This window comes from Aethalodelphis obliquidens, unplaced genomic scaffold (genome assembly GCF_003676395.1).
Source record: "Aethalodelphis obliquidens isolate GAN/ISIS:26980383/991018 unplaced genomic scaffold, ASM367639v1 scaffold26, whole genome shotgun sequence".
NCBI classification, from domain to species: domain Eukaryota; kingdom Metazoa; phylum Chordata; class Mammalia; order Artiodactyla; family Delphinidae; genus Aethalodelphis; species Aethalodelphis obliquidens.
In genome coordinates this window covers 9068871-9091621 of record NW_020837970.1, presented here as the reverse complement: position 1 = coordinate 9091621, position 22751 = coordinate 9068871, and the positions used below count along the sequence as shown (strand labels likewise).

The following is a 22751-nucleotide window of genomic DNA, read 5'->3' as shown; positions in this document are numbered from 1 at the left end:
TATCAATTTTATATATTTTTTTAAATTACTAGAGATGACATTAAAAGATTGTTTTAGAATTAATTGAGCACTTCTAGTGTCTGGGTAATAAAACATCCCCACGTTTTCTAGGATTTAATGTAGTTGTAAGGAAGAGTGCTAGGTAGTTTGAGACCCATTTCAAGGCTGTTTCACCACTATGGAAAGGACTAATGGGGCACTAAAAGCTGACTTTGTTTCATAGTCAAGCTTTCCTCTAACCTGTTCTCCTCCATTTAAAGGATCCAGGAGCCTAGTGTGGTGAGGGTTTTAGAAGGACAAAGCAAAGAGAATAAATGGGGAGAACAAGAGAGCTGAAACTGTGGGCTCTTAGTCTCGTTGTCACTGTGGCTTGCTTTAGCAGTCAGATGGCACTTGGTCCTGGGAGGCCAACTTCAGATTGTGACTGAAGCCAGTGATTTACACCTCTCCAATTTTTGTCATCTTAAAGGGCTTGCTGAGATCATGTGGGTTGAAGGTATCTTCAAACACAATAGGTATTCCATCAGTATTTGGGTTAGAAGGTGAAAACTGTCACCACAGTGTTTATGTATCTTTACAGATTCTGTATCTTCATGGAAACCCTGAAATACTAGATTCAAAGTCTTAAACTTACTTAAATTTTAAGTAGCAAACTTTTTTTTTTTTTTCCGGCCAGGGTGCTGTTCAAGGCCCTGAAGAATTTGCTGAGGGGTTAGTAATTGGAGTAAGAAGTCTCTTTGGACACACAGTAGGTATGTATCACATATTTGTGTGTGTGTGTGTGTGTGTGTGTGTGTGTGTGTGTGTATGTGTGTGTGTGTGTATTTTTAATTATAGTTATTATAAAATGCATTGTTTATGAAAAACAAATGATTATGTTTAATAAAAGAGGGATTATTTTTATAATAATCCTTTTAAAAGATGTGTTCCCTTGTTCTTAAGTGGAAAATAATTTAACACTGACCTGCTGAGTTTTTTAAATATGTCTTTGTTGTGTTGAATCAATGTACTTTAAATAGTTTTATTCCTCTTCTTGCTAAGTGGGAAATGGAAGAAATAAATGCATTTTTGTATATGAGACAGAATTTTAAGCACCTGTTAGTTTAAAGCAGCCGCATGCTGTATGTTGTGGTAATGCTCTTTAAAGAAACAGTGTGACTTACTTCTCTTGACCTTCTGATAGGTGGTGCAGCAGGAGTGGTATCTCGAATCACCGGTTCCGTTGGAAAAGGTTTGGCAGCAATTACAATGGACAAAGAATATCAGCAAAAAAGAAGAGAAGAGATGGGTCGGCAGCCTAAAGATTTTGGTGACAGCCTGGCCAAAGGGGGAAAGGGCTTCTTGCGTGTAAGTCTCCTGCCGAATCTTCAAGAAATGCTTACTTTTATATCCACTTTAGAATATGTACTGGTTGTTTGGCACTTGGAATACTGCTTGTGAGTAAACGTCTGTGAGAGTATCAGCAGTGATAAATTGTGGCCTTTGTTTCCTTTTTTATTCTCCTTCCCTTTATCACCATCAGATCTACCCCCCAATTCCTGGACTTAGTTTGGCACTCAGCTGGAGTGAAAACTGTAATGATGGCAGGTTAGCACTAGTGGGGAGGGGGCAGGTAGAGCGGAGGAATGTGGAGGTAACGAGTGGGGAGGAATTCTTCAGGTCATCGTCAGTCGACCGTTTCTATGGAAGGGAGGCATACAAGCTACAGGTTATAAACCAGGAACTACCTTTCACTACTTTTTAGGTACAGGTATTATAAATTATATACGAATATTGTTTAATTATACAGGTAATATGTAACTGTCCTCCTTATAGGTAATAATAGGAACTTATAAGTTCTTTTTTTAAACGAGTAATGGAAACATAGGTAAGGCTGTAAAGTACTCTTTGATTACCCCTCACCTCTTCTGAGAGGTGTCTAATCTTTTCAATATAGTATATATCCTTCAGTTCCTTTTCTGTGTGTTTATGTAATATGCAGGTATTTTTAGTTACTACCGTTACTTGACAGTTACTTAAAGAATGTACAAATATTATTTTTTAAATTTTGGAGATAATTCAGGAGACTGTAACTGCTGTGTTTGTGCCAGTGATTTGTAATGTTTTGTGTATTCTCTAAAGTGCTTTACTTGTCGGGATATTTGCTATCCTTCAGAGGTCCCTTCATTTTCAGTTTTCCACACTTTCACTAGATTATAGAGTAACCTCATTAGAACTTATAATTAGATGTATAATTTTCTCAGCTTACTCATATACTGATATGGATGGAAACTGAGACTTAAAGAGATTGTATCAACTGCTAATTGGTGTCAGAGTCAGATGTAGAAAATTTTCACCTTTACTCCTTTGTCTATTATTAAGTTCTACAAAGTGCTCCGTTTAAAATTTGCTATGATGTAATATTTTAAAAATCATAGTGCTCACTTACATGTGCATGTTGTTCTCTGTCAAGTCCTCATTAAAAAATAGTTATTTCTAGTATGTCTGTAGAGACCTCTAGTGGTTGGTTTAAAATTAAGCACCTTCCTTTCGGGCTTGACTTGATTGGTTTCTCTCTCAGGGAGTCGTTGGTGGAGTGACTGGAATAATAACAAAGCCAGTGGAAGGTAGGTTGAGAACGTTTCCTTCCTGTACAGAGTCTGAGGAGTTGATACATGGTAAATTGTTTAATGAGCATAACTTTCCTCAGGATGTGAAGAGGTTAAGTAGTAGACTATGTCTCAGACTTTGGATGCTATTTTTAACAGGGCCATAGTTAGACTAGAGTCCCTTGGACCATCAATAGCAATTGACTCTTTCTTTTTATCCTATTAAAAAAAAGGACATTACTGTATTCAGTACAGTCCCTATCAAAATCGCAGTTAGGTTTTTTGCAGAAATTGACAAGCAGATTCTAAAATTTGTATAGGAATTCTGGGGAACCCCGAATAGCCAAAACAATCTGGAAGAAAAGAAGGAAGTTGGAGGACTTACACTGTCCAATTTTAAAACTTACTATAAAGTTAAAGTAGCCAAGACAGGTGGTGCTGGCATACAGGTACACATATAGATCAATGGAATAGAATTCAGATTCCAGAAATACATCCTTACTTTTATGGTAGATTGATTTTTGACAGGGGTGCCAAGATAATTCCATAGAGAAAAATAGCCTTTTCAGCAAATGGTGCTGGGACAACTGAATATAAACATAGAGTTTATATATGTGACCCAGCAATCCCACTGTTAGGTATATACCCAAGGGAATTAAAAAGCTATGTTTGCTTTAAAAACTTATACATAAATGTTTATAGAAGCATTATTCATAACAGCCAGAATGTAATAGCAACCCAAATGTCCATCATCTAATGCATGGATAAACAAAATGTGGTATATCCTTACAAATAAGTTATTATGCAGTTATAAAAAGAAAGCAAGTATTGATATAAGTACAAGATGGGTGAACCTTGAAAGCATGATTCTAAGTGAAAAAAGCCAGTCACAAAAGACCACATATTGTATGACTCCATTTGTAGGAGACGACCAGAATAGGCCAATCCATACAGATAGAAAGTACGTTAGTGGTTGCCTAGGTCTGCAGGGTGGGGAGGAAGGAGGTAAATTGCATAGGATTGAGAAGAGGGTTTAGGGGGAAATGATGGGGAATGATTGCTGATAGGTATGGGGTTTCTTTTTGAGATAATAACAGATTTTCTAAAATTGATTATGGTGATAGTTGCACAACTCTGAATATACTATAAAAAACATTGAACTTGTATACTTTAATGGGTGAATTATATAGTATTTGAATTATATTTTAATAAAGTTCTTATATTATTTTAAAAAGTGCACTGCTTGAAAAATCTCCTGATTGTTGGCCAAAAAAAAAAAAACCCACAATATTTTCTGGTCAGTTCTTAGATCTTCCAGTTATAGGTACTGACTAGACTCCTGGATCAGTAGTTGTAAAATTTGAGTGTGCCTTGGGGTTACCTTGGGGACTTGTTAAAGCACAGATTACTGGCTGGGAGTGGGGGCTAATAATTTGCATTTTTAACACACTTTGAAAACTGCTGTTGTATCACATGTTAGGATTAAATTCAACTTCTTTAGAAAGTCAAATTCTAGGAACTTCCTGGGTAAAACAGTTCAGTATTTGACTTAGGCTTTTGTTGAGTTCAAAGTTGATTTTAAAGATTTTAAAATCTCTATTCTTTCATTGTCTTTGGTTTTATGAAGGTGCCAAAAAGGAAGGAGCTGCTGGATTCTTTAAAGGAATTGGAAAAGGGCTTGTGGGTGCGGTGGCTCGTCCAACTGGTGGAATAATAGATATGGCCAGCAGCACCTTCCAAGGAATCCAGAGGTAATTAAGTGCACACTGTATGCAAGCTATTGTCTGTGTGCTAATTGTTGCCAGGAATACATAAGTAGGTTAAATACTCTGCCTGTGCGTGAGGACCTTAAAGTCTAATTGAAAGCTCTGACAGGTTCACAAGGTAGAGTGCCCCCAGAAAGGAGTAAGAAGAGATTTTTTTTATTAGCCAGTTTCTCTTTTATTCAACAAGTGTTTATTGGTCCCTACTATATGCCAGGCAGTGTGCTAGACACCACAGATACAAAGAGTGGATGGCCTACTCCCTGCCTTTATTATTTTGACGTTTTCTTTTCTTTAAGAAAAGGTGGGGAACTTGGAGTCAAACCTACTTGTTTTTTTTGTTTGTGTTTGTTTTAATTAATTTATTTATTTTTGGCTGTGTTGGGTCTTCGTTTCTGTGCGCGGGCTTTCTCTAGTTGCGGCAAGCGGGGGCCACTCTTTATCGCGGTGCGTGGGCCTCTCACTATCGCGGCCTCTGTTGTTGCGGAGCATAATCTCCAGACATGCAGGCTCAGTAGTTGTGGCTCATGGGCCTAGGTGCTCCATGGCATGTGGGATCCTCCCAGACCAGGGCTCGAACCCGTGTCCCCTGCATTGGCAGGCAGATTCTCAACCACTGCGCCACCAGGGAAGCCCTAAACCTACTTAGTTTTAATACTTGTCACATTATTTTGGGCAAGTTATTTTAAATTACTCTGTTTATCAAATATTGATATACTGTGTTACGTAGTACAGTGTTGAATCAACACATATATATTTGTATTATTTTGAAAGTTTCTCACATGTTTTCTTATACGTACTTACTCTGCTGCCTTACACAGGGTGGCAGAATCAACTGAGGAAGTGACCAGGCTCCGTTCCCCTCGCCTGATCCATGAGGACGGCATCATTCGCCCTTATGACAGACAGGAATCTGAGGGCTATGATTTATTTGAGGTATAAATTCTATTCTTCATGGTCATGAGTGAAATTTAATTTTAAAGATTTCTAGGATCAGGATTTCATGGGTGGTTTCTAAAGTTCGTGATTCATGAACTTCTTTAAAGATGACACAGGGAATGATGGTAGGGTAGAATTTGATTATTTATTTGTTTTATTATATTAGCATAATGTATTAAATGGGAGTAACTCATCATTTTTTTTCTGCACAGGATCAAAGCTTTTTAGTGCAGAAAGGATAACCTTAAAAGAAGTCATAGGCTTTATTACTATTTGTATGTTAGCTCCTTTAGTTTGCGTTGTTAACTTTGGTCTCCTACTTTGTAGCTAATTATTGGAATTTCACTGCTTCCTTTTCTCCCAACCAAATTAATTTATTTAGACTATATTGTAAATCTAGATTTATTCAGGTAAACAGAAGCTGGAGGAAATAAAAAAAGATTATGTACAATTTAATCTTTTTAAACCTTAAAAACTTTTTAAAGGATTTTTTTGGCTTTTATTTTAGTTTTAATTTTACTGTATTTAAATAATACACACATATGTAAATTGCTATTCTCCCATGACTAGCTTTCCTCCAAAATAAAATTAGTAATATTTTCCTACTTTGACTTTAAAATAAAATGACTCTTCATTTTTCTTAGACTTTGATTTTTATAGTATGTGATTATATTTTATCTTTCTGCATGCTTCTAACTTTATTTTCTTTCTTTTTCTGCCTACACAGCAAGAACTGGAAATACAGGAGTAAATGTTTTCTATACTACTACTTGATTTCATCCTTAAAAATCAAAACAAACTGTGGTATTAATTGACTGTCCTGATTTATTTAGAGTGAGAGTCCATTAAAATGAAGTTTTCTTTACATTTCTCACCTCTATCTGAACTTTTTATTGTAGTGGCTTGACTACAGATAAAAATTATGATATTCCTGGTAATACTGTACAGGAATAAGAGGTCAATATAAAAGATGAAAGAACATAGGAAATCAACTCTCTTTTACATTTAGTTGGAGGAACACTTTATTGAACTCACAAGTGGATACTTTTACTATCATTTTGAGAATTACATCTTTTCTTACGGTATTCATGTGCATTTCTGGTAAAGTTGGGGAAAAAAATCAATTCTTATGTTCAGTCTATTATGTGTTCTTTATGTATGTGAATTGAACACAACTGTTCAGTTGGATTATATATTTTTTAAACTATAGTTATCAAAAGAATAAATTGAATCCTTCATATTTAAAACAAGGACTCTTTCAAGAAGAAAGAATGACCTTCAAAGACTAGCCTAAAACTATAGCTGACAGACTTTTCTTGTGCCTGAATAATTGAGGGTTGGCAAAAATGTTGCCTCATGTACAGTTTCTGTGAGAATCAAGCACAGTAACTAATTCAAGATTCTGTCTTAAATCATCACTAATAATTATTCTTCCTTCTTAGGTAAAACTAATGATTTTTAATTTTCCTGGATATATTACAGTCTTAATGAGACTTATGGAAAATCTTATAACTTGTTAAAATTCTTTTCTTTATTGTTTACTTTTTGATTGTTTAGCTCTTTATGTTATTCTTTTCCTCATGATGTCCCTTTTTACAACTGCATGTCAGTAAGCACAAAGCTTCAAGAAACTATTATTTTAGCTAAATATAGTCATCTGATTTAGTAGTTTTTGTTAAGATATGAGAACTGGAAGAAATAGAATGATTGTACGTTAAGAACAGGACTTGGTAATTTTCTTCCATGGGTAGCAAGGGTAGGCATGGATAATTAAGAAATTTAGGCTGTTTCATTCCTTGCCCACTTTGCTGTAATCAGTTAGTTGGGTACAAAGTATGTGATAATCTAGACTGTGTTTGATATAGAGAAGAAAGGAGACTTCTGTCCTTAAGGGACCTAGTATAACAAAATGTGTAAATATTAAAGAGCACTTGAGGGTAAAATTATGTCCTCCTAGTGCTTAGTGTAATGTGGGTACATTCTAAATAATTTATTTGGGAATCTTTTGATTTATCCCATTTTCTTTTTCTCCTGAGTATTGCTCTGTATTCTTTAATTTAATACTGAGCTTTGAAAGTTACTGAATTATATACTATGTTTTCATAGGATATACTCTTTTACTTATCCTCTGTTCTCCTAGGATAATTATCATGACACACACACACACACACATATATATTTACACACAGACATATATATTTATATATGTAGCCAATTTTTATTTAATATTCATCTTGATTCACAGTTACGATTATATAATATTTTAAATGGTGTTCCTTGATTTTTTGTTTTAATTATATTTTTCCATGTTCTTAGAAATGCTTCATTCTTAATTCTTGCATTACCGTCTGTTGAGGTAAATTTACCTCGTATATTTGACCATTCCCAGTTCTTGACATTAAAGTTGTTTCTGTTATTTTACTAACAGTAAGAATGCTGTGATAAACATCATTAAACATAATGCTTTTTCATATCTTATATTATTTCCTTAGAATTTACTTGAAAAAATTGAATGGTTTTGCTAAATATTGTAAATTCTTCAAGTTGCATTTTGGGAAGGGAGAGTAAATATTTTATAAACTAATCTGCCACAAAGACTGACTCTCAGAGTGCAGTGGATTTTAGAAGTGCTGGAAACCAAGTTTCTATAATGTATTATGGTGATAAATATACTTTAAAAGCTTCAGTTTTTTTAAAGTGCAAAGCCTGATAACTAATGAAAATGCATACAAGATGGAAAGTGGGTAGTATTTCTTGTACATTTCATCTGAAATCTAAATATTTTAACATTTAAATTTCAAGGCTGAAAGTAAAAGCACTAAATTGTTATATTCATTTCCCATATTCTCTTTAAAGGAATTAAGGTATAAATGTTAAAAGATTTTAGCTAATTCACACAGGGAAGATGTGAAACAAGTGACTATTAAACTCCACTTCTCTCTGAGACTCATTCCAAGGTTGAGACCCCATTCTCTGGGGATTCATCTTCCTTGTTCATGGCTTTTTGTGATTGTCAAGGAATGACCGGGAACCAAGGATCTTTAAAACAATATGTATTTGAAATAATAACAAATGTGCTTTCTCTGCTTGTGATTATTATTGATCATATTCTCCTTTTGATAATATTGATATTGTATTCTTGGTTATAAAATGTTAATATCTTATAGGTATGTTTATGTTTTATATTTTCATATATATTATCTCATCTGATTTTTAATTATTATATATAATGTCAATAACATTTCATTAGCATTAATTATAAAAACAACTTCATTAATTTTAATGTGTGTTGACTAAAGTCACAATAGTTTTGAGATAGTTAAAAAATAAATGTATTTTAATGCGCTACTATTTATACTTGAATTATTTTATGCTTGTAATTGTCTTTAGTAATAAATTGTGCCAGCTCTTTGAAACCTTAGAAATTCTTCATGTTTGTATTCAGATTGTATTCAGATTGTAATTAAATTTTCTTTTCTACCAGGAATATAATTCAATACACGCTTGTACTTCTCATGCATGTTTAATGTATAAGACCAAATATTCAAAAATATTAAATATCAGTTATTTAATCTACCTATTTATATCTACCTCTCTGTAAATCAGTGGTTCTTAACCTTTGAGAAGGATCACAGACCCCTTTTAAAAATCTGATGAAAAGCATGAACTGTCCTTTGAAAAAAGTTCAGAAATACATTGTCAAAATTTTATATTCTGTTATGGTAGTTCATAGACCTCCCAAAGTCCTTCCGTGGACTCCAGGGTAAAGACCCCTGTAATGTTAATGTCCAGTTTTAGTATAGGTTCATATTAATGAAAATGTCTGATTATTTCTGGTAAATATTTAAAAGCTTCTGAGTTATGCAACAAGATGTATTTTATTAGAAGATCACGTAGTGTTTAATACCTATTTGTCTTTTACGGCGCAGCGAAAGTTAATTTATACTATGAATATTTCTCTAGCTTCACATGCCAATCTACAGAACTGTGCTTTTGGTTTTAATAATTTTTTCCTAACTGGTACTGTTATTATGATTAGCTAATACAGAGTATTGGAAATACTATTTGGATGCATGTACAACCCAAATCTTGAGCCTTCTTTTCTTTTCAGAATCATATCAAAAAGTTAGAAGGAGAGACTTACCGATACCACTGTGTTATTCTGGGAAGGAAGAGGACAAACCTTATGGTTACAAATAGGTATTGACTTCAAGTGACATTTTTTAAAATGCTGACTATATAGATGATAAGAATTTTGGAGATTAAGATGGCAGAGGATTTAGATAACTATGCTTCAACCGCAAAATGTTCATTGTCATAGAATCACAGAAACACAGATCTGGATAGGTCCTTTGAGATCATCGACTCTGACCCTCTCATTTTGGAGATGCTGAAACTGAGACTGAGCATGGTTTAGGGGCTTAACCAAGTTACACAACTTCTGAGAGACGGAGTCTAGAATAGACTTTATAAGTGCAGCAGTGATACCTTTATATGTGAATTATAAATCCACTTATGGAGGGTGAATTCATGAATCACTTTTTCTCACTAGGTTTTATTTTGGATGATTAGCATACCTTTTAAAAGGCTGGTATTATTTCTTTGTGTTCCAGTTTTTTCTAAGTATTTTGGGAGTGGTAGATAATTTTTCCCAATAAAAGAACTTGGACTAAACTACTAAGTTTATTTTCCTGAGATTTACCTTACATCACTTATTCTAATTATAGATTAATAATTTTCAAAAAATTCTAATTTATGTATTTTGTAGGACTAAGGCAAAGCACTTACAGTAGGTAACATCTGCATTAGATTCCTTACTATTGCATTTAAATATATTTAGGTGGCAAGGAGAGAAAGGAAAGCATTAGGGTTCAGGCTTAAACCTACAAGCTGTTTCTAAGAGAGAGTTAACTAGTCTTCTGATCTGCCCATTAATTAAGAAATAAAATATTCACAAAACAATCTAAAAAGTAGTTTTTATGCTTTTTATGTAATTCAGCACTAAGCAGTGGAAATCAGTGGGGGGTTTTTTTGTTTTCTTCTTTTTTTGGTAATATGTAATACTTTAGTGCTTGTTTGATTTAGGCATTTGGTAGGAATATTAATGTGTACATTATACATCTGTTTTTTCTTCAGATAAATTGAAAAATCATAGTAATTTGAAATCTAATCCCTTATAGAGCTTTTCAGGAGGCAATTAGAAAAATAATATTCCTGACCAATGCAATGACAGTCTCCCTTAGATATGAGTGGGTAGCCTTAAGAGACCAGGGTTGGGTGACTGAATATGGAAGAGAAGGGAATACAAGATGACTTTGCTGTTTTGGCCTGAGTACCATTTACAGTAATTTGAGGGAAACAATGATGATTTTGTTTCTGTTTTGAGCTTAATGAGTTTGACATAGCTTTGAGATATCAAAGTAGAGGTGCCTCAGTAGTCAGGGAGACATATAGATGCAGGTTATACCTGGAATAGGTATACAGATAATTGGAGTTTGGGTAAAGATCTGGAGTTGAGATCTAAGAAACCATCCTGAGATAATATGTTAAACAGAAGAAGACCAAGATTTGCACTCTGGCAAACATGGTGCAGGAGGAAGAAAGTGAAGGAGATTGAAGGTGGCAGGAGAACAATAATATTGTTCAAGAGTACGATGGTCAAGAGTAGAATTTTAAGACAATCAGAATGGTGAATTGTGTTTGATGCAGTGATTTGTAATAGCTATCTTTAACTCTTAGCTCTACTAGGCAGGAGGTGGGGGGTGGAGTCCACTTCCTAGAGACTGTTTGGAATGTGTAGGGGTGTTGGAAGTTGTTGCAATGATTAGAGGCCCTGCAGGCGCTTAGTAGCCTGGGGCCAGGGATGCTGTACTTCCTACAGTGCACAACACAGTCCCACAATTTCAGTAGCACCTGTGCTGAAAAATACAGTGCCAGGGGTCTGTATCAGTCCTCACCCCATTGGTCACCAAGTTCATTCAACTCTACCTTATAAACATCTAGAATCTAGCTCTTCTTCTCACAGCCAAAGTCAAAATTTCTTGAAAGCCTCCCCCACCCCCCGACCCCTGCAGAAAAAACCAAAAAACAAAAATCCTTCAAGATCTGGCTCTAAGCTAATTTTCTCACCTCTGTATATATCCAGTAGTCCAGCTACAGACCTCCACATTCCTCAGATAAATCTTCCCTTTTTTTTTTTAGAAATATATTTTAAACATTTTTTAAATTAATTAATTTTATTTATTTGTTTTTGGCTGCATTGGGTCTTCGTTGCTGCACGCAGTCTTTCTCTACTTGTGGCGAGCAGGGGCTACTTTTCATTGTGGTGCGTGGGCTTCTCATTGCGGTGGCTTCTCTTGTTGTGGAGCGCAGACTCTAAGCACACAGGTTCAGTAGTTGTGGCTCACTCACTCTGGAGCGCAGGCTCAGTAGTTGTGGTGCATGGGCTTAGATGCTCCACGGCATGTGGGATCTTCCCAGACCAGGACTCAAACCCATGTCCCCTGCATTGGCAGGCGGATTCTTAACCACTGTGCCACCAAGGAAGTCCCAGATCTTCCCTGTTTTGTACTCCTGTATATGTTAATGCACTGTTTCCTTTGTCTAGAGTATAATTTCCCTTTCCTACCTAGAGAACTTCTTCCTTTCAAGAATCAGCTCTTAACACTACCTACTTTATCACCACGGTCAGTCCTTCTCTCCCGTGTGCCAAAAGAATTTTCTACACACTCTGCTATTGTTCTTATCTAACTGTGCTGTAGCATTTATTTGCAGGTTTATTTCCCCTTACAGCCTATGGGTACCTCTCAAGCAGAAACCTTGTCTTCGTTGTTTCTCCAGCACCATACACATTTGTAGAATGAACAGTTCTACTTTCCTAGTTTTGCTTTCTGTAATAGAAACTTTAGAATCAAGTATAGTTATATCAGTAACAAATCTGAATCACACACTGGGAAATCAATGTGGATGCCCCTTAAGGATTCTGTGAATTTTTTTTTAATTGCTTTTGAGTAAAATGGGATACTCACTCTGTGATATAGTACATCAGTATTAAAGTGTTCAAACCTGATATTTATTAGTAGGCCTAACGTGAATCTTTGCTGACATTTGAGGTTTGTGACATTTCTTTCTTGATTAAAAGGCATATGTGATTGACAGTAAAAAGCAATTAATAATTTTCCAAGTAAAACATTTTCAGGGGCTTCTGCCTTTATTGTTTCCCAGATGAGAGTATAGTCTGTTCCTTATGTGTTTTAAAGAGCATGATTTCAGTTTTCTGTTCAGTTAAAAAAAAATTTAAAAAAGACACTTTTCTGAATTTTGCAAGATTGGCAGAAGGGGAATTTTTGAAGGTCTGCTTTGTTACTTGTGCCATGTTTGCTCTTTATTTGACAGTTACCTTTTTTTTTTTAATGTGAAGCATACGTTTTTTAGTGTGCCAGGTTATAATGCTTACTGAGCAAGTAATACCGTCCAGCAGAGTGAAATATTAGAGTAATTAACTGTCTTTATCACTACCTATGTGTTTTTGTTTCCTTTTGCAAAATAGACGAGTGTTGTGTATAAAGGAAGTTGAAATCCTAGGCCATGTGTCCGTAGACTGGCAATATCCATTTGAAGATTTTGTACAGTCTCCTGTTGTTGATGGAAATCTGCTCAAAATTTCAGTTGAGGTAAGAAAACATGAATCACACCTTTAGAACCAGGAGTTTGTTAAATGAATGGAAACCAGTGCTTTCTGACTCTGTTTTATAGTTAACTGAATAAAATGTTTGAAGTATTATTATTATTATATGCTGAAAAGTAAGGAAAGCTGTATTTGTGTTCTGTACTTTAGTTTGTGACAGTCCTTGATTGCATTGAGTGAAATATTAAATTTGTTCACTGAAGGAATTAGGTTTCTTTTTGGTAGAATAAAGCATTATTGAGTAGAAGGGTTTTTTTTTTAACTTCATATGGATACTATTTTGCTATAATCTTAAATACTTCTGGAAAGATTCCCCATTTTAGGCTTTTAGGAGATTATTATAAATATTATGTCTAAAACAATCACATTTAATAATATCTGACATTTATAGAAGGCTAATGCATTTTAATTATGTAATAATGCTTTCATGGCTTTCCTCTACATTTTCTATGGAAAAACTTTTTAATTATATAGCAAGTAATTACCAAAAATGATACCCCATCTTTTGCTTAGTTCGTAAACTCACTTTACTTTGAAATGTGTAATTTTTATTATATATGATATAAACTTATTTTCACCCCTTTAAAAAAAACTAGAAATTACTATTCCAAAGATGGTAATTTCTATATTTTTTCCTAAACAATAATTTTTTATTGTTTAGGATATTTCCTAAACAATATCTCTATTCCTGAAACTATCTGAAAAATGTTTATCATAAAATTCGGTAGTTAGAGATATAAGTACTATTATCCTTTAATTTACTTTCTTTTCATACAAGTTTACAAGTAAAAGAAACTACCATGAAACCATTCCATTTTGTATTTCAGCCTTACCTCATTGTAGAGTTTCAAAATTGAAATGCCTTGGTATATGAAACATAGTTTTTAGACTAGGAAAGATTGTGTCACTATGCATGTATATTACAGTTTCCTCAGTTATCACTTTTCTTTCACATCAGTGGTGAGAATTGACTCAGTGTGTTTTACATTATATAAGAATTTTATCTATCGGCCAAGGAAATGAAGGAAGGGTTTTTTGATTTGTCAGATGTGATGAGTTACCAAGTGGTATTTCTGTAGGCTATTTATCATTGCCTGCAGAAAGCCATCATTTTATGCAGATAGATATATACTCATCCAATTTCATAAATTCTAACAACTCACATATGGAACCACTATCCTTGTACCAAAATGATTTATTTCTTATCATACCGAATATGTGTATTTGGTTAGTCTAGTGATTATAAAATAGAGTTGACATTTAAGCACTCAGTTAAAGGTTATGATTTTTTTTCTTCCCCATAATAATTTCTTTCCTGTCATTGTTTGTTTTGAAACAGAAACAAGGTCTGTTCCAAAAAAGAGACAGTGCCAATCAAGGCTGTGTCCAGAAAGTTTACCTGCAGGATACCACCACAGCAGAGGTAAACGATTTATTTTAAAGAATGCCCTCTCAGTGTTTTCACTGCAAGTTGAAATAAAATGTTATAATTAACAATACTTATTACTTTTCCCAAAAGATCTACTAGTTATAGCTTTGGATGGGTATATATGCTTAAAATAATATGTTGTGGGCTTAACAGGGCAGAAGGGTCTTAGCATGACGTGTATTAACTGTGTATTCTTGTCTTTGGACCTGTGTGGAGAGCTCATACCCTTGGTTTTGTCCCTTTCTCCTCCACCATGTGAGCCTGTACTTGTCTTTACCATTCATGGTAAATATTTTGTTTTCCAGAGAGCATGTCGTGCCATTGAGGATGCATGGTCAATGAGACAACAGCAAAAATTGATGAAGCAATCATCACTGAAACTTCTCAGGCCCCAAATACCATCTTAATCACAGATCCCAGGGGGCTGCAGCTGGGAGAAAAACCAATCACAGTCTTGTCTGTAAACCACTCTTCTTCAAGGAAGCCTTTAGTTTTGGAGTTTTTTTCTAGAGTAGTTAGTTTTGGATTTTCCATTTTTCCTCCTTAGTTTTGGCTCTAATTTTGTAGCTGTGTGTATGATAGTAGTCCACTTCTACACTGCCACCTGGATGGGTCAGACCCTTAAAGAAATATCACTTTAAACTCAGAGTGAAATTTCCATTAAAATTTTGAAACAAAGGGTAATAGCTTGTTTTTAATTAAAGTCCATACTGAAAAATAAGAAAGGAGCTTAGAATGACTAGTGTTCTGTGAGAGCTTTTATGGACAAGTCTTTGAACAAATGTTGTATATTTTGTTCAATAATTGAACTGATACAACATTTTTGGTAAACCAGGTGATTGACTTAAGAAAAACCACTAAAGGGAGACATGACATGTTTCCTATTTTCTTTTCATGAAAGCATTATTTTCTCCTAATAAAAACACGTTTTGATTTGGCGCTTATTTTTCCTCCTTGCACTGTAATATAAAGACAAATGGAAAATCAAACCTTAAAATATCTATACTCTGTTCTCTGGAAGTTTTGGAAATTATTTACATGCTGTTTCGAGATGAACTTATATGGCATGATCAATGTGCTGATGCATGAAAATATTGCACTTTAAGTTTTTCAAGAGTCAGAAACATGAAAAAAATGAATATTTTTATATTTCTAGAACTTGTATTTTATAAGTTGAAAGATTTTTAAGGGCATCATAATTAACACTTAATTTTAATGCATACGTAGAAATGTATTTTAAATACTTAGTAGGAATAATGAAAGAGCTCTAGCTGCTTTATATATAAATAAAGTAAGGCATCTAACAACACTGAGGAAAATCATTGGTAGTATCCTTTGAGCGAGCAGGCCTGTAAGAATCAGCTCCATACACTCTCATTTTTGTTCTTTCTTCATCCCATCTGTGCTGGTCAGAGATGCACTGCCTATTAAAGCTTTTTAAAAAATGCTCAAAAGTACTTAATTTCCTTGGATGAATCTTTAAATTTGCTCATGGTTTTTAACATGGCATTTACTTCAGATCACTGAATTATGATGAAATGAAGTTGTGCACAAACTTGGTTTGCTCTGTTTTTGTTGATATGTGTGGTAATGTTTCTACTATCCTTATTCTTGTTTTTTAAGACTGGCCTTACAACTTTAAAAAATTTTCCTAGTTATAAATTTACAGTAGACTCCAAAACAAAGGGTATAATAACTAATGCCCTAAATATTTGATATGTTATGGTAGTCTTTGCCTTTTTCACCATCACTTTTTTTTTCTGTCAAGGAAAGTATTACATTCAAAACTTCTAGCTTTGAGCAGAATTTCTGTTAATTGCACTTTATTCAAGTGTACTAATATTTTGTGCCTTTTAAAACTGACTTAATCAGGAATTTGAGGTATCTGATTATATTTTTCATATGAATCACAGCTATTGACAATATCCTAAATATTTAAGTAATTATATTGTACTGATGGCATGTACAAAACATTGAACTAAGAAAAATTAATTTATAGGAACCCATAAATTCATCATCTCAGTTGGCTCAGAAATAAAATTCCAAATATTTGCACCATTTTTACTTGATTTAATCCCCTGGGACAGAAGTAATTCATTAATAAAGTGTAATAATGTCTATTGTGTTTTTTTAAATGCTTTGAGAGTCAACTGCTTGCATATGAGAGAAATAAAACATTTGGTGCGTTGTTTACAGGTGTGAAAACTTTGTGGGTTTATGTTACATACTCAATAATACTTGCTTTTACTTTTTGTGAGAACTTAGTTTAATAGTTACGGAGAGCTTTTTAAAAAAATTTTTATTGAAGTATAGTTGATTTACAATGTTGTGTTAATTTCTGCTGTACATCAGAGTGACTCTGTTATACATATATATGTATGTATGTATATATATTCTTTTTCGTATTCTTTTCCACTATGGTTTGTCACAGGATATCGAATTTAGTTCCCAAGAGCTTCAAAAGATACTAGGCAGGGGCTTCCCTGGTGGCGCAGTGGTTAAGAATCCTCCTGCCAATGCAGGGGACACTGGTTCAGTCCCTGGTCCAGGAAGATTCCACATGCCACAGAGCAACTAAGCCCGTGTGCCACAGCTACTGAGCCTGTGCTCTAGAGCCTGCGAGCCACAACTACTGAGCCCGTGTGCCACAACTAATGGAGCCTGTGTGCCTAGAGCCCGTGCTCTGCAACAAGAGAAGCCACCAGAATGAGAAGCCTGTGCACCATAGTGAAGAGTAGCCCCCTGCTCACGCACAACTAGAGAAAGCCTGCACACAGCAATGAAGACCCAACGCAGCCAAAATTAATTAAAAAAAAAAAAAAAAAAGATGCTAGGCAGGAAAAGGTTTCTCCTGGGGGTGTGGAGCCCCTTTACCACACTGGAGACCAGTGGCACAGATCTTCAATACTGAGAGAATACAGAGAACAGATGTGACCAGCTGCCACACTTTGAATTTGTGGCCCCACTTGCCATGTCTTCCATGCTTTCTGTCAGTCGCTGACTGTGGGTGGCAAGGATGCTGGGCAGGCCCACCCCTGGGAGACAGGGAGCTCCTCTGACAGCTGACTTCGGCTTGAAGACTCCTCAGTGGCCTTGCAGAACCTTTCTTAGACTGCACGGCAGTTTGGGGGGCTTCCACCCCATCTGTCTCTGTCTCTCCGTTTTTTTGTCTCCCGTCCTCCACCTCCTCCCACTGGGAACTCAGACTACAAGTCTGAAGGCTTTCCCGGTACTGGGTTATCCACTAGGAAGAATAGCCTGAGGAATATAGCAAAACAGGGGCATCAAAATGTAAAAAAGCACAAAAGATTCAAAGACTCATAAGAAAAATCTGATCTAGGATGGATTTCTTTACACGTGTTTCATGATTTAGTATTGTTTTTATTTTGAATTATGTATAAGGGAGATGACTATCACCCTTTTGGTGCTGTGGGCCTCTAAATGCATTGATGTGGTGTTGTCTAGACATCTGTATTTTTCACAGTGGTTTCTGTGTATTTCTAAGGTACACCTGGGACCCAAAAGTTAATGCTCTGGATTTAAAGTAATCAAACTCTTGAAGAGCTCTGCAGTTAAATTACAGAATTGCAATTACTGCCAGAGCTAGAAGAACCATCTTTTTACTGGGGAGAAAACCAAAGATTTTTAAGGGATAGGAGGTTACTCATATCAAAATCATCTATCCTTGAGGCACAAGCCCTTTTGTTTGAGAATCCCTGTGAGAATGACGATTAATACTGATGAAAGAGGATTCTATGCTATGTGTGTATTGACTCTGAAAAGAAATTGAGACTCCCTGGAACAGAGGGAGCCCATTTTTCTCAGTAATTGTGCCTATAGTAGAATTTAGGCTTATCGTTCTTGAATTTATGCTTCCATTACAAGGCTGTATCATTCAAATACTCAACATTGAGCATCTCTTTGCACTGAAAAAGCCTTCGGAAAAACTTTTTGTTTGTTTTGTTTTTATATACTGCAGACCCTCTGTCCCTAACAAAATTCAAAAATTGAAAAAGCCCTGAAAGCCAAAAGGTTTTTTGTAAGTTTGCGACAGCAACATTTGACAGCAAAATCTGAACTGAACTGACATGAGGCTATCTGTGGTCTTTATTCTATTTGTGTAAATGAGTTTGGCTGTAGCAAAATTAATGTATTTGATTATGAGGTGCTGCTCCAGACTTCACTGGAGGGGTACAAGCTATGTGGTATATGAACCGTATTGCCTTTCTAAAATTTGAAAAATTCTGTATTGTGAAACACATCTGGTCCCAGGAGTTAGATAAGAAATTGTAAATCTGTATAACCTTAAAATTATCAGTTTATTAAAGCTGCTTCCCGAATTTTGGAAATGTCATAAACTGTAGGAGAAGCCATGAGGAACAACAGGATTTTCTCCCCTCTTCAGATCGTATCAATGTTTCATTTTAGTTATGCTGGCAAATTGTTTTGATAAAGCATTCAAAGTAATTGGCATTGACATGTAGGAGGCTGAAATGTTGCCATATGATGGTGCTTCATAAAGATTCATGACAACTCTGGAGAAAAAAAGACAGAAGAACATAGTCATGATTTCTATCCCCTAATGTATTAATTAAGTAAATATCTGGTGGATGAAAAGTTTTTAGAATTGACCTCTAGTGTGAAAATAATTAGAATGGTAATGAAATAGGCCATAATATGATCCTCTAGGTTGATAGTATCCACTAAGATAATAGCGAACACTTTACAAAGAAGATTTAATTCTTTAGGAGTATTTTTATCTGGAAGAATGACCAAGTGACTTCTCCAGAGATTGACCATAATGCTTAAATTTCCCCAGTTGTGGTTTAAGTTCCATGATAAATAATATTCATCAAAAAAAGACTTCAGATCTTGGTCTTTGGGTTTTATTATTTGTTTTTGTAGAAAACATTTACCTTATAATACTAGTTTTTCTGTCACACAAACTGCTTTCCTCTTTTGTCATCTTCTAAGCCTTCCTTCTTTATACATTATTTTATCTTTTTAATGGCACCTCTCTGGATATTATTGAATTCTCTTTATTAAGTATCAATAGATATTATACCAGTGACTGGCACACTGCAGCCCATGGACCAAATAATCTGGTGTTTTTTTTGTTTTTTGTTTTTTTTTTCTGGCCGTGCCCTGCGCGTCGTGTGGGATCTTAGTTCTTCGACCAGGAATTGAACCTGTGCCCCCTAGAGTGGAAGCATGGAGTCTTAACCACTGGACTGCCAGGGAAGTCCCCAAATAATCTGTTCTTGTAAGTAAAGTTTTATTGGAACACATTAGTAATGCTGTTGCATTGGTAATTCATTTGCATTGGTAATGCTGTTCCCACACTACAATGGCAGAAATGGGTAGTTGTGACAGAGACCAGCAAAACTTAAATATGACCAGCAAAACTTAAATATGACCAGCAAAACTTAAATATGACCAATAAAACTTAAATATGACCAGCAAAACTTAAAATATTTACTCTCTGAACCTTTACAGAAGAATATCAACCTCTACATTATACTATCAATATAAAATTAATCTTAGAGATGGGACAGAAACAAGACACTAAATAATTTACCCAAAATCCTATGGTGAGATAGAAGCAGAAATTAGGATTCATCACCCACCAGCTTCTCTTTCTTATTTCCACCTCTTCCCCTTCTTTCTTAGAAATGAGGATACTTGTGTCAATATTGAATGAACATGACTGATGTTGGCTTCTTGGATTTCTTTTAGAACCTTATACCCTTATCCCAAAATTATCTATCTATTTTCGCCTACTCTGTTTTAGGTCTAATAGTGACACAAGCACTTCCCATAGTAGCACTTGAAATCTAAACTGGTCCTTTGTCTGAATTTTTTTTTTCTTTAGAGAATTCTTACATATGATCTAATTTTTTTTTTTTTTTTTGGCTGTGTTGGGTCTTCGTTGCTGCGTGTGGGCTTTCTCTAGTTGCGGCGAGCGGGGGCTACTCTTGCGGTGCGCAGGCTTCTCATTGCAGTGGCTTCTCTTGTTGTGGAGCACGGGCTTTAGGTGCGCAGGCTTCAGTAGTTGTGGCACATGGGCTCGGTAGTTGTGGCTCACAGGCTCTAGAGTGCAGGCTCAGTAGTTGTGGCGCACAGGCTTAGTTGCTCCGCGGCATGTGGGATCTTCCCGGACCAGGGCTCAAACCTGTGTCCCCTGCATTGGCAGGTGGATTCTAACCACTGTGCCACGAGGGAACCCCTGATCTGATATTACTGTGACAGTTTACTAGAAAATAGAGCTTTTGAGATGTAAACATCAAGAAATAATTTTGGCTAGGACCTAAAACATGTCTCTATTTCTAATGCATGGTCAGAACGAAGAATCAAATACGTGATTATGGTGTTATACCATAATCAAGCCATTAGAAAATTCTGTTGTTAGAGGCATGAAAAAAATGCCCAAGATGCATACTGTATCCCAACTAGCTAGGGGCTCACTGGAGGAAGTTACATGTTTTTAAGCATAGTAGGTCATATTAAAGAGTAATAATGTAACATGAGCAGGTGTTCAAAGATTGCAATTTGAGTGGAAACTATAACATTTTAGATTCACCAGAGGATGGTGCTGCAAGTGAGATAAGCAAGCACTTACTGATGGTTTAGATTAAGAAGCACACCCGAACAGGACATACCTCCCTTCCCTGCAGAGCTCTTTTGGAGATTCTTAACCTACTTTGATACTTCTGATCAAATCTTCCTTACTTCATTCAATTCACAGTGATTCACACTTACAGAAGTAGTGGGGGGGGGGGAGGAGGGCATGAATTAGAGTATTAACAGAGTTAACTTTTTCATTAAAGATTTCCTGGACTCTGCAGTGATTGGAATATCAGTAGCTGTGTAATGGAAGTAGTAGATTTTTTTTTTTTTTTTCTTTAAGCCAAGATAAGGGAGTCATACTCCTGAGAGATTCTGGAACAGTTAAAGGTCTGTGTGACATTTTAATATATCTGGAATTATTGACCGGAAATACATTGCAGGAAATAACTGCTTGCCCATGTAAAAGATTCCTTTGGTTAAAGTTTAGAGACCTAGAAAATGCTCCTTCGGAGCTGACCCCAAACGAACAGAGTGGAAATTTTGCATGACTATTATGACAATCTAGGTGGTGAATGGATACTATTGAAAACATTGTTTTGTAAGGGCCATAAAGACTGATTACCCATGACTTAGACTGGTGAATAAGAATATATTGCCTGTTCTATTTAAAACTAATGACTCAATCAATTAATGTTAAATTATAATGTAGCTCTTTTAGAAACACCAATAATGCTTTTATGTCAAGTGGATTCATTTTTAATTAGTACTGTCACTCTTTTTGGAGAAAATAATTCCCTTGGGGGCCTTTGTTTTAGTTGTACTTCAGTTCATAGACTGATAATAGTCCATGGTTGGAAGGTCCTTATATTAAGCATAGATCTGTTTTCCTGTGGCTGCCATCCTTTGAACTCAGTCCCAATCCTTGGGGCCATTAGAGTAAGAATGACTTTTTATACAGATGAAGTCCAGTTATAACTGCTCTTTCCTCTGCTGGCTGATGTCCTTCTCATGGGATGAATTCCCCCCAGCATTACACATGTATTCCTAGTTCAGAGAGAAGAAATACAGGTTTTGTTTTACATGACGGAATGTTTTATTAAACTCTGAGAACTTTTATTTTTACAGCTGAAGACGTGAAAACCATTTACTCCCTTTAGTCCCACATAATAGGTGAAAACCTTCAACTATGTAAATTACAAATTAAAGACCTAATTCCAGCTGTAAATCCAATGGCTTTAAATTCTGGATACTGAGCCTACCTAGTAACTCTGTTTATATTGTAAGAGTAGTTGGAAGTCCCTTTAGTCACAGATATTTTAAGCCTTTCATGATGGAATCATAGAATCTTTACGAAATTATATATTACCATCTTCTTGACCTTGGATAAAACCACCCATCCTTTAGGGAATGATTCTTTAAAACAACGACCTTATATAAATGGAAGCCTGTATATGGAAGGACTGAGTAATAGAATTGAAGGCTGACCTCATGTCCTGCCAGTCATTCAGTAAAGCATGTAAGTCTTCAAGTTCTCATCTCTTTCTACCTAAACCATCCCTGATTAGACATAAGTTCAGGTCATCCCATAATCTTGATGGCACTTCCCTAAATACAACAGTTCATCCATGTCCCTCTCAGATGTGGTACCTGATCTGAGTGAGTGTTGCCAGAGACAACTTAGGCAGACTGGTACCTGGGCAATCCCATATTTTCTACTACCTTTCTAATAGTAATAGTATAAGTATCCCAACTAATTAATTACTTACATGAAGTAAAAT

The 22751-nt window shown here is 35.4% G+C and overlaps 1 protein-coding gene across 2 annotated transcripts in view; it reads left to right on the top strand.

Annotated features, from left to right (window-relative positions):
• Nucleotides 1–16601, top strand: part of VPS13C (vacuolar protein sorting 13 homolog C) — a 174952-nt gene extending 158351 nt beyond the window's left edge. The window contains exons 75-83 of one of the 2 annotated variants that reach the window (XM_027123201.1): nt 677–752; nt 1184–1347; nt 2561–2606; nt 4216–4339; nt 5173–5287; nt 9402–9490; nt 12840–12963; nt 14317–14400; nt 14712–16601. In XM_027123201.1, the coding sequence (XP_026979002.1) occupies nt 677–752; nt 1184–1347; nt 2561–2606; nt 4216–4339; nt 5173–5287; nt 9402–9490; nt 12840–12963; nt 14317–14400; nt 14712–14813 (924 nt within the window). In that variant the 3' untranslated portion in view covers nt 14814–16601. Of the gene's footprint in view, nt 1–676; nt 753–1183; nt 1348–2533; nt 2607–4215; nt 4340–5172; nt 5288–9401; nt 9491–12839; nt 12964–14316; nt 14401–14711 lie in introns of those variants that run through there. The other variant, XR_003436379.1, reaches the window with a different exon arrangement.
• The last annotated feature ends 6150 nt before the right edge of the window (nt 16602–22751 follow it).